Source organism: Marmota flaviventris, chromosome 13 (genome assembly GCF_047511675.1).
Source record: "Marmota flaviventris isolate mMarFla1 chromosome 13, mMarFla1.hap1, whole genome shotgun sequence".
Lineage (NCBI taxonomy): Eukaryota > Metazoa > Chordata > Mammalia > Rodentia > Sciuridae > Marmota > Marmota flaviventris.
In genome coordinates, this window is record NC_092510.1 from 55747466 (window position 1) to 55760380 (window position 12915).

The window sequence follows — 12915 nt, forward strand, 5'->3', positions numbered from 1 at the left end:
TCACTGCAAGTGATTACTATTAATATTTGAGTGAATGTAGCTGTTGAAAAAGATAATATGCATGTGTCAGCTTATGTATTCATGTAAATTTGTGTTTGTGTGTGTCTTTCAGTTAATTTATAAAGCAAATAATATTATCATTTCAATTATTTTATAGATAACATATTATTTATAATATATAATAATCATGACAATAAATTATACTATGTTATATATATTACATTGTACAGATATTATATGATTTAATTATATATCATATATCTGTTTTATGTTATATCATATTGAAATATTATATATTTCATAAATCATACTAATTTCATTAAACATATTTATGACATAAGTTTATATCAGCTGTTTCCATTTTAATGGTTCAATAATATTCCATTTTGTCTGTACTATGGTATTGCTTAATTACATCTTTCCTGACAGATAATTGTATTTATTATTATGACGTTGCTGCAATGGGCATTTATAGATATTGTGTGTGTTATGCACTCACTCACACTTCTGCAAGGACAGCCATAGGTAAATTTCTAATCATAATATTGCAAATAAAATGGATTCCATTGCTGAAACATTTAAGTTATCTTGCCAAGTTCCACCTGGCCTCCCCTGAGCTAGTTTGGGCTTTCCTACAGTACAGTAGTCTCAGGGCAGTCAGACTTCTCACATGGTAGCTAACAATTTCAAGAGCAAGGATGTAAGCCAACAAAATGGAAGACATGTCACTATTTCAGACACAGTTGGTTTGAAACTTTCTCTTCCCTGCACTATTCCAAGTCCTCTCAGAACTCCCCCAGACCCTCTCACATGAACCTACCATTGCAATAGGCAAAAACCCCAATCCAGCTGCTGTTCTATGAGTGGTTTTTCAGTTAATACCTCCTGGCTATTTGGGGCTTCTTTGTTTCCTCTCAAGTCCCTTCTTATCCTTTCCTTGAGAAATTACTGAAACTATACAATATTAGAAATTCTCACAGTTTCTATGTATTTTCCCTAATATACATTGTATAGAGTAATCAGGAGTTTAAATAACAAGTGTTTTAGAAACTCTTAAGAATGCAATAAGAAGAAAGTGATAGTAAAAATGAAAGGGAGAACTGAAAGTGGGAAACTCCTCTGAAACAGAGAGGACCATCCCATATAAATAGCCCATCCCCATGGAGCCAGGACATTCCCATTGCAGACCTTTGCAGTCTGTGCAACCTTGCATAGATTGTAGGCAGTGCTATTCTGTTTGTCATCATGAACAACAGGTGCATCCTCCAACTGGCTCTCCTGTTGTGCTTCTCCACCACAGCTCTTTCCCCAAGTTACAACCTGCTTCGACTCCAACAGTTCAACAGCAGTGTGGAATGTCAGAAGCTCCTGCAGCAGTTGAATGGAAGGCCTGCAGACTGCCTCAGTGACAGGATGGACTCCAAGATCCCCAAGGAGATCAAACATCCACAGCAGTTCCAGAAGGAGCACGCTGCCTTTGTCATCTATGAGATGCTCCAGGACATCTTTCATGTATTTGAAAGAGGATACACTAACCCTGGCTGGAATAAGACCATTGTCAAAGACCTCCTTGCTAAACTCAATCCTCAGATGGTCCTCCTGAACACAACAGTGGTAGGGAAACTGGGGGAGGAAAACAAAACCCGGGCATATTCCAGCACCATCCTGCACCTGAAGAGTTACTATGTGAGTTTCCGGACATACCTGGAGGCCAAGGAGTACAGCAGCTGTGCCTGGAGAGTAGTCAGAGATGAACTCTACTGGAACTTCTCCTTTATTAACAGACTTACAGACAAATTCCGAAACTGAAGATGGCCCAGTAGGCACCACATCTGGACCAGACAATGAGATCAGACATTCTTCAACCAGCAGAGGCTCATTCAGTGACAGACAGCAAATGGGGTGCCTTTGAAAAGACAATAGACTTTATTCACTTTTTAAATTAATTTATGAATTAAGTTATTTTTATTCTTTATTTAAATATTTATGTTGGAAAATAAATTATTTATGATGCCAAAATCCATGTGGCAGTTTCAATTTCAACTTGACTCATAAAAACCCTATGTTCACATATTCAGAACCCCTCTTAGATGCTCTTCGTAAAATGTGCCTGTAAAGAAGTAGAGTTTCTAGCTTATGCCAGAATTTAAAATCCTGACTTTTAAATTCCCCTGAGAAATTTATATTCCAAAGAAGCACATGTAATACACAAGGTACTACATAATAAGGGGATCTGAATCTTCTAGGGCAAGAAATGTGCAGTTGAAGCATTTGGATTGGAGGGGAGTGGGTATGCAAATGTTTGGGAGTGGAACCTGGGGTGCCCACTGCTTCTGCTCTGTGCTCCAGGGTCTATGGTCCTGAAGTTAGAATTTAGCACTCGGGTGAACCCAAGGAATATGCTAGTTCTTGTAGTCAACCTAAGGCATTCCTTGTCTGGGGGATGCTCTGCCCCTGTGTGCCCTCAAGATTGAGGGTGAGTTACTTTCCAGACACTTATGAAGTACCTTGATTTTGGTCCTCATACTAGTCAAAAATTATGGAATCTGAGGGTTTCTGTCAGTTTCCAAGGAAAGGGAATAGAGGGCGGGGGACCTTCTTTCTACTCTAGCCATCTGTCTAGTTTTGTTTCCATGTTTCTCAAAAACCAAGTCTGCTCCTGGCCTCCCAGCTTGGTCAGACAGAATTCTGGGAATATCTTATGTCGTTTTCCTGATGCTCCGAATCTCTGAAGCCACACACTCCCCAAAGCAACAATCCAAGACAGGTGCACAAGATTAAATCCAATTTTTAAGCCAGGCTAAAAGGCAGGAATCATAGGTGAAAAGAAATGCAAAGGAACTGAAGGCATCAATTTCCCAGTGCTTGCACTGGGATAATCAAACTTTCCAAGGAATTCCGGGTTACCTGACCAGTATATGCCCAATGGCTAGATTTTGTTTTTCATACTGATTTCTTGGAACCTGGGCTATTTTGGCTATTACTGTCATTTGCAGCTGTCATTTACTCAGAGATTCTAATGAAACACGCACTGTGCTGAGCACCTATGTACATATTTCAATTTGATCCTCTTCACATACACCCTTATATAAGCAGTTTGCCTACATAGTAGATACCTATCCTTTATTTTTCCATTTTACAGGAGAGAAAACTAAATATCAGAAAGCCTTAGTAATCAACAAATTTCACAAAACTTTTGAGTGGGCGTTTATAAAATTTTATTTGAAACTATGCATTTGTTCTGAGAGCAGCATGAAAATCAGATTCTTGAAAAGAGTAAGACTCCAGGAGAAGAAATCTGAGAGCAGGTCGAGGGTAGTTACTATTAAGGTGACAAGGAGCTCAGGGACCCCCCTTTCTACTCAAGGTGGTAACACATCAGCTGTACAAAAAATGTGCCAATCTGGTAGGCCTGCAGCCATTAACTCAAACTAGTCTGGTCCTCTGTGAAAAAGTCAACCTTCCCCCTTCTTCCAACTTCCGACATCAGCTTTCCCGAAAGCTGTGGTGAAGCAGGGTTATCTTCTGCTATGGTACAGATGCAAGAGCACCGTGTAGAAATACAAAGTCTCTGCTGTGTCTAGAGCAGTCAGGAGGAAGCTGAGGAAGTCGCTGTAGTGGGACTAGGCAGCCCACTACCTTCTCTGGCCATGTAGGTACCCTAGACCAGAAACTGGTTGGTTTATGAAAAGCCTGTTCTTCCTGTGTGCATTGACCAAAAGGACAAGGGAGGCTTCTGCAAAATTTAAGTACTGTGTCAAATTGGAGGCACCAGATCACCCACCTAGACCACTGGCATAGGATAAAGGATGTCTTAATTTAATTCCAGCAAGAATGAGGAAGACGAGCCCTAAGGTAACATTTACATATGCTATCCAGGTAAGTATGGATGAGGGCTAACCCTCCTCATTTCTGATTTCCTCCCTGGGTGAAAGTACCATCTCATCCTGACCAGAATCTGAGACAGTGCACCTGTCTGATCTGCCACTTTCCATCTTCCAGAACTATGAGCCAATGTAAGATCCGTTTCTGTATTAATTGTTGTACAGAGTTATAGCTAGAGAAAATAGACCAAGAGAGCATGGTTTTGAGTGTTGGCTTGTTCTGAGGAGAAAGAGAGAGAGAAAGTCCCTGGAAGATCTGGAACTGCAATACTCCTCAGATTAAGGCAGTGGTGACTCCCTGGTGGGGATGAAGAAGGTCTTTTCAGAACAGGTTGTCTCTTTAACAACTTGAAATTGTGTGCAGGGAGGTGATGAAATTTCTTCAATCTTCCCAAAACCTTCAGTGAAGAAAAGTTATTTTTTGTACTCGGGATTGAACCCAGGATTGATTTGCCACTGAGTAACATCCCATATTCAATTTTTATTTTGAGACAGTGTTTACTTAAGGTCTCACTGAGTTGCAGAACATGTGATTCTCCTTCCTCAGGGGCTGGGATTACAGGTGTGTACCACACTCCTGACAGTTAAGTCCTCATGTGTGTAGCATTTTTGTGCATGAATCAGAGCAAGTGTCCTGGTCCATGATTTGAAGAGTATGTGGAATCAACTGCATGGTGGCCAGATCTTTATGATGAGCCAAATTTTCAGAACCAGACAGCAGAGCAATGACAACAGAGCTGCCTTCCCCCTTCTTACTTTGTACCTCAGGACTCCACGGAAATCATGCAGAGGATGCTGGACTTCTATGGACAAAGATTAGGTGGTGGAGCCACCTAATCCAGCCTTTAAGTGATAAGAAGACCCTGGGAAACAAATGGTCCACATGCAAATATATACATGTTGCCTAAATATACGGAGATCTACTTCATCTTCTAGATGAAGTGCAATAACAGCATGCGTGTTTATCATCATTTTTGCAGTTAATAATGCTGATGTGGTGGCACTTTAGGGAACATTAGACACTTTCACTCTGAAGGAAATGAACAGTATGTCACAGACGAGGAGAAAACATTTGCAAGTCACATATCTGGTAAAGTACTTGTACCTATTGATATATGTTTTAAATGTTTTGAAAACACAATTAAAAAAAACCAAACCAAGAAAAATAGGTAAAATATTTAGATGGACATGTCATCAAACTATAAACATGACCATTATATTATTATATATGTGGAGATGGTAGAATCTTCATCAGAAATCATGGTAGTTTAGACAGATAATTAATATAAAATGGCATGTTATAACAGAGGAGCCCATGCCAGTTTGAGGACCTTGTGCATCCACCACCCTTTCTGAGGAAAGCCCACCAGCATGGTGGCTGAGTCTATGATGAAATATGGGAGGTGGCCCAGCAGAGATGACAGGACCCTCATCCATCTGGATTTCTGTCTTTACTGTTGTGTTTGTCAGACATGCGGAGAGCATGGTGACAGGTTAGAAGATTCCTGGCAACCAGATCCCAAATCTCAACCACTGTAACCATCATAATGATGTTTGTTGAGCTTAAAATGAAGAATAATATTGTTCTAAATATTAATTGTTGATTTTAAACATTAGTTTGTCACTAATCTCCTTGAGTAGTTTGTTTAAAACAAACTCCAACATTGTGCTGAAAGTGCCAGTAGAACATTCTTCTAATTTAGTAGGATCAATTTAATGACATAACTTATTCATTGACTTGATGGTGAGTACTCCAGAAACTTGGTCATATCAAACATTTATTACCAAATCAGAAACTTTGCTTCAATTGAAATTTGGTCTAAAAATCCTGTTTATCTTTATATCTCTGTATTGCAGGCTCTTAGAAAACCAAAAACTGCATCATATAAATGATATTCTTCAACAATTAGGAAGTTTTAGAAAATGAAGACCATATTTACAAGTCACAGAGCTGATAAAGAACTTATGTGTGTGTGTATATATATTCATATATATATATTCATATATATATATATATATATGAATTCTTAAAACTCAGAAGAAAGCAAGTAACCCCAAAGACTGAGAAAATATATTTAAAAAAATGTTTCACCCAAAGAGAGAGACAGATAGCAAGTAGGACAGGAAAACATGATCATTATGAAGCATCAGGGCAGTGCAAATAAACCACAAGTTGACACAACAACATATTTATTGGACTGGCTATAGGTAAAAGTCCTTGTCATAGAACTTTGGCATAATTGTGGAGCAATTAGAAGGTTTATAACCTGCTGCTGAAATTAAAAAAATCTTTCAACTACTTTGGAAAACCATTTCATACTTTCTTAGGAAGGAAAAACCTATACCTACCATATGTGTCAGCAAGTCCATTACCAAGAGAAAAGGAAGCACGTATCTATGCACAGACTTGCATATGAATGTTATAGGAGCTTTATTTGGAATAGTCTGAAATTGGAAACAATTCAATGTCCATCATGAGTGAATGACTGAAGAAATCATAGCATATCCATATGACAGAACACTAATCAGTGAATGAAACCTATGAATCCTGATACACAAGCATAGGGATGATTATACTGAGGATAAGAAGACAGACCAAAAAGGAGTGAATTCTGTAATATCCCATCTTGAACAAATTCCTGATATATAAAAGGAAAACTAATCTATAATGACAGAATGAATACTAGTATTATGAGGAAACAGAGCCTCTGGTATTTAGAAATGAGATGGTCAGAGTTTACAAAGGGACACAGCAAGATGTTTAAGGTGACATGGCCATATTTAGTAACTTTTTGGTGGTGATGGTAAAGTGAAGGTCAGGGCATTCAGAAATGCCTTCCTTAAGGTATATACTCAGTGTGTTCCCTAATAAAGACACATATATAGAGAGGAAGATCTTCAGAGAAGTTGGAGACAAAAGTTAATGTTCATTCACCCTATACAGACAGCAGCTTCTCCAAGAGATGGTGCAACCTGCAATCACAGTGACTCCAGAGGAGGCCAGCCTCAGCAACTAAGCAAGGTCTGAAGCAATGTAGTGAGAACTGTCTCAAAATAAAAATAAAAAGTTCTGTGGATGTGGATTAGTGCTAAAGTGCCTCTGGATTCAATCCCAGGAACATCATTAAGAACAAAAATTTAACAGGAGTTTAATTTGGAAAAATAATTCTGAAAAGGGGTCTGGGGGCAGAGCAGAGGAATTAGTAATGAAAAAAATGGTTGGAAAACACTTTTCTTAACACATGTAGTGAATGTGTAAAGGAAAGTAAAAAGAGAAGTAGAAAATATGGGGTGATGTTCAGAAAATTGAAAGCATATTGATTCCTATTTAAGACATAGGAAGAAGTCAAGGGCTTCAGAGAACCTAGAGGCAAAGGTGCAAGACCACCCATCTCCAGCAGCCCAGCATCATCTGCAAGATCCCCAATGGCCTTGCCCTTGGCTTTCCTGCTGGCCCTGGTGGTGCTCAGCTGTAAGTCCACCTGCTCTCTGGGCTGTGACCTGACTCAGATTCACAACCTGGATCTTGCAACTCCTGACAGGAATGAGGAAGGGACCTGGACGCTCCTGGAAAAAATGAGGAGAATTCCCACTTTCTCCTGCCTGAAGTACAGAAAGGACTTTGCTCTCCACAAGGTGCAGTTGGAGGTTGAGCAGGTACAGAAGACTCAAGCTGTTGCTGTCCTCCATGAGATGACCCAGCAGGTCTTCAACCTCTTCAGCACCCAGGAGGCCTTTGCTGCTTGGGACAAGACCCTCCTGGACACCTTCCTCACTGGCCTCCATCAGCAGCTGGATGACCTGAAAGCCTGTGGGACCCAGCAGGTGGGGGTGGAAGGGGCTCCCCTGAGGGCTGTGAGGAAATACTTCCACAGGATCACTGTCTACCTGAAGGAGAAGAAATACCTGCCTTGTGCCTGGGAGGTAGTCAGAACAGAAATCATGAAATCCTTCTCTTCATCAGCCAACTTGTATGGAAGACTAAGGAGCATGGAATGAGACCTGGTCCAGCAGGGAAATGCTTCTCACTGATGAACACACCTTACCACACTCCCACAAGTTCTGCCATTTCAAAGACTCTCATTCCTGCTGGATTTGTGAAATGAATTCCATCAGTTTATCAGATGATTTCAGGAATATTAGGCAATATCATTTTTCTACACATGACCATGATGATGTATCTGTTTATTTAAATATTTATTTTTATACTATTTATTAGATTTATTTTTGTTCATATAACATCAGATATACCTTTACATTGTGGCTGAAAAAACAAAATATACTTTACATACATATATTTCTTATTTAGCTATGTGTATTAAATTTGTAGTAGTGATAACTTTTCTGTTCTTATTCTTGAAAAGACAAGTAAATCCTGATTTTGCTATTTTTTTAAAAAAATGAATGGTAGAATTGACTCACCACTAATGCTAAATTTACACTTTGCATAATAATTCACTTTATCTAAGCCAGCTTTTGTTTTTTCCTCAGGATGTTGAGGTGAACATGGCAAACACCAAAGACAGTTATTGGTCTCTTTGGTCCCATGTTTTGAGACAAGAAAACCTAAACTGAATGATCCTACTTAATATCAATTGTGTTAAAAAGTATAAGGAGGAGTATGAAAAAAAAATTAAATTCTCTAAACAGAAGGTAATTGCAGCATGTTAGGAGAGAAAGGTGAAAGCAGGCACATCTTCTATAATTTGACTGCTAGACAACCAAGTTCAAATGCCCATTGAGTAAATGAGTTTGCAATTTACAAGAAATAAATGTCTAATGGGTCATAACTGTCAACTGGAAGTCCAGCAATGGAGGTGGTCTTGTGGAGAGAGAGTGTAGAGAAAGAAAAGGATTAAAGCTTAACTCTGAGGACCTTCAACTTTTAAAAGGATGAGAGAGAAAATTGAGGAAGGAGACAGAGTTGAAAGATGCTGACATTAGAAGGAGAAGAGGAGAGAATGGCAGTAAAACAGTGTCTTTAGGAAATAAACTTGCTTAGAAGAAGAGGAATGAATGGATTTATGGAAGATATGGATTGAAACACATTGGGAAAGTGGAGGGCAGGGAAAAATCTTAGTGATCTAGAAGAATCGATCAGTAGAAACCATGTTAGCCAAGGTAGTGACGAATAAGAGAAGAGTATTAGGATTGAGATATTTTTTAAAAAAATTTAAAAAAGAATAAGAGGTTGTAATCTGATGCAGAGGAGAAAAGTTGGTTATGATCTGAAAAAATAGTGTAGAATTTTCTTTTTCTATACAGTTTCACCTCTGAAATATATTTATGTTCAAATGGATTTCATATATTGGCAAGTCATAGTAGCAAGTTTTCTATTGTATTAATGTTAAGTCATGATATCTTTAATTACAATGGGCATTTTCCTATATTAGTAAGTACTATGTTAAATGTCAGTAAGCTGCTCTGTGGGTTGAAACCGTCACCACAGTGGGAAATTAGATAGAACTAATGACCTTGTGAGAGGTGGATCTTAGAATTACTGAGTGGAAATGTAACTGGAGAAGGTGGCAGGTGAGTAAGAGTAGAGAAGAACTCCCATGCAGCAAGTCACCTGAGGAGCCAGTCATTTGAATTTCCCTCCAATTCAGACTTACTTCGGTCTTCGTCTGGCTTCTAGTGCAATCAATCATAGCTTTCTAGGAATATCACCACAGAAGTAAAAATGGTGTGTTGAAAATTTTTCGAAATACTGGCTCAATGTTGTTGCATTTTTATTTTTCTGTTTGACTTCTAACCTCAAGATGAAAATGAAAGTAATTCAAAATCATCAGGACAACTCTTTGCTCAGGAAAGCATTGAATGAATAAGAATGTGTAGGAACAACTAGGCGGCGACCTCCATCATCAGAGAAAGAGGCAGTGAGGGAACAGCTGACTTCACAGCTGACAGAATAAATGTTCTAAGACTGAATATTTGACAGTCTGAGACCTGCGGAGTCTTCAGTCCTATTACCAAAGCAGAGTTCCCTAACCTGAAGCCAGACCAGGGTGGTGTGAGCAGGGAGGGGAGGAGAGAGAGAAAGAGGGAGAGGAAGATCATGTAAGCTCACTCCTTTACCCACAGTTGGGAAAAAAGAAGATCAAATTAAAATCAACAGGAACAACAAGGTCAGTGAAGGAGATCAAGCAGTTTAGCCCAAATTGTGGGCTCAAAGTCCTGCTGAGAGTCGCCGTCATTTTGTGGAGCCCACAGCTGGCCTGTTGCCCTAGAATAAATTAAATCAACATGGCAACTCCTCACCTCCAGGTAGCAACAAATAAAACCAAAGAGACTGTCTCTGCAGTCACTATAATCTGTGCAGAAGGACATTGTACATGAGTCCCTCCTACCCAAAAGTTGCTGAAACCCCCTACCCTTCAGCAGCCACCAGAGGTGTAGGGGAGCAGACTGCCCTGGAAGTGCTAGCCTACCTCCACATGGCCTTTGTGGCAGGCTAGATAGAGAAGGCACAGAAGCCCCCAGTGGCAGGAAATGAAAGTGCAGAACCAGGCAGGAAGCAGTCTGTGTCCCAGCAGCAGATGGGGATAGTATCTGGAAGTTAGAGCTGAGCTGCAGCAGGTCAGAGATTGGACATGGGTGGGATGGCTGTCTCACTCCCAGGCAGCAGAGGGGGACAGCCCCCATGATTCCTGGCTGCAGCCAGAAGGAGCTTGGAACATGTCTGTGTCTGTCCCAGTCAGTTGAGGGGAGCAGCTCTAATGGTTTGTGACTATGGGCAGTGGGATCTTGAAGCCAAGCAAACTGGTTAAGCCTCTTTCTCAGTATCAGAAAAAGTGTCCCAGTGATGTGAATAGGTCAGGGGGGACACTTTTGCACCACTTACCACCCATGGAGAACCCACAATGACAGGCCCCATGCTTGCAGATAGCAACCAGACTCTGTGACACTTTGAAAAGGACTCTAGGAAGGAGAGTGGGAGGGGTGGTGACCCAGGACAGTCAGAGTGACTGTCAGGTTCTAGGCCTCCTTAGTTCCTGCACACAAGATAAATAGCCAACAGACAGCGTGCCACACCCTTGGAGCATCCATCTTTAGGCCATTGGGCTGATAAATGAGAACAGGCTGGGGAAGGTCCACAGCAACTCAAGCATTGGCTCCTGGGCCCCAGCACCTCTCGGGTTGACCCAAAGTTGAGAGAGGTGGACATATTTTAAAGGATCCAAATCCTGACAAAATCCAAAGAGAATGCAATAAGAATGTTCTTCACTTTGGCATGTTTAATTATAAATAGCTCAGCCATCAACTTTGACTACATGTGTATTACTCTTCACTTTGATTTCATATTTGTGACCATAGTATTTGATATTGTGCCTCAAACAGGTTTCACTGTATTTCTTCTAATGTTTTAAAGCATTTATTGAAATTATTCTCTTTTTTTTGAGCTCAGATTTATATTTTCTTCCCTTACTCCCTCTTTTTTCTCTTAGATTACCAGCTGTCAATTGTCCCCATACATTTTTTTTCTTCTTGCCTTCATGTGCGTTTTAGTTTTCTATGTTATCTTCTTTCATTCATGTTTTCTCTTTTCTTTTGTCCAAATTTTCTTTCCTCTCCTTTTCTGTATCTATATGATGTTATCACAATATTGGTATATTTAATTGATAATAATGATAATAATATCTTTTTAGTCTATTCCAGAACTGGACTACGAGTTTATACCTGGGTTATAAAAACTGTGGAGAAAAATTCCAACATGTTTTTGGTGTTTTCCTAAGGTTGAATAGTATGTGTCTTTGCTCTAAAGTGATTGTAGTAAACAGGGATGACTAGCTACTCTCAAAGTGGTAATAATATTTATCTTAAAGTGATAATGAACTGCAGACAACAATCATTCAGTGAAAGTATCAACAGAGGTGTATTTGCCAAACCTGCGTTTCTGAGGGGAAAGAAGATTATTAAATATTCCCTTACATAAATAAAACAATAATCACTGTAATAGATGACAGGATAATCTAGCAGTATAAAAAAGGAGGGGAACAAACCACACCAAAGAAACCAGAACAATTGACCTCATATCTACCATATTGAAAGAAATGACATAAAAAAATTTAAAATGTTCATAGTGAAAATCTTTAAGAAGCTAAAAGAAAGTAAGAAATAAACTTAGAATAAGTAAAAGATAATTTCAATAAAGATGTACATATTCTGAAAAATACAAAACAGAAATACTAGAAATGAAACTCAATAAACTAAATTAAGTTTTCAGTAGAAAGCTCACTAATAGATCACTTTGAAGAGAGATTTTGAGGAATATTGTACATTATGATTCATACAAATTAGTTATATTAAAGTCATAGAGTAAATTTATTTAGAAAATTACATTGATACTAATAGCTTTTCAGATTCACTTTTGACTAAATGTTTAAATTTAGACATTTTTAATTCAGTATTGAATACAAAGATTAAATTTAACAATTTTACTTATTTATATATTTACTTATAATATTTTCACTTATAATAATGGCATATTCATTGGGTATATAAATACATACACATGTATATTAAAGCTTAGTAGGCTGGACATGGTTGTGTGCACCTTTAATCCCAGTGATTCCAGAGGCTGAGACAGAAGTATCACACGTTTGAGGTCAGCCTGAGGAACTAAGGGAGGACATGGTACCTTAGCAAGACCCTGTGTCAAAATAAAAATTAAAAGGGTTGGGGATGTGGCTCAGTCATAAAACGCTTCTGGGTTCAATACCTAGTAAGCTCCTCCTCCATAAAAAATTAATAGGGGTTTCAGTTGGGACAATAATTCTAAAAACAAGTTCTGGGGGCAGGGCAGGGGGAATATATAATGAAAATATGGTTTGGAAAGATTAAACACATGTAGTGAAAGCATAAAGGAAAGCAAAAACAGAAGTAGAAAGTACTGGTGACATTCAGAAAATTGAGAGCATATTGGTTCCTATTTAAGACATAGGAACAAGTCAAGGGCTTCAGAGAACCTAGAGGCAAAGGTGCAAGACCACCCATCTCAAGCAGCCCAGCAGCATCTGCAAGATCCCCA

General features: G+C 39.0%; 2 protein-coding genes across 2 annotated transcripts; both read left to right on the forward strand.

Annotated features, from left to right (window-relative positions):
- Positions 1-1245: 1245 nt before the first annotated feature.
- LOC139701481 (interferon beta-like) lies at positions 1246-1809 on the forward strand. The gene has a single exon (XM_071600395.1). The coding sequence runs from the start codon at positions 1246-1248 to the stop codon at positions 1807-1809; it is 564 nt and encodes a 187-aa protein (XP_071456496.1).
- A 5501-nt stretch (positions 1810-7310) lies between these two features.
- On the forward strand, positions 7311-7883 carry LOC114082327 (interferon alpha-5-like). Its single transcript, XM_071600434.1, has one exon. The coding sequence runs from the start codon at positions 7311-7313 to the stop codon at positions 7881-7883; it is 573 nt and encodes a 190-aa protein (XP_071456535.1).
- The last annotated feature ends 5032 nt before the right edge of the window (positions 7884-12915 follow it).

What these genes read in the sequence shown, in the direction of transcription:
- LOC114082327 (XM_071600434.1), top strand. Translation starts at nt 7,311, where the DNA reads ATGGCCTTGCCCTTGGCTTTCCTGCTGGCCCTGGTGGTGCTCAGCTGT.
- LOC139701481 (XM_071600395.1), top strand. Translation starts at nt 1,246, where the DNA reads ATGAACAACAGGTGCATCCTCCAACTGGCTCTCCTGTTGTGCTTCTCC.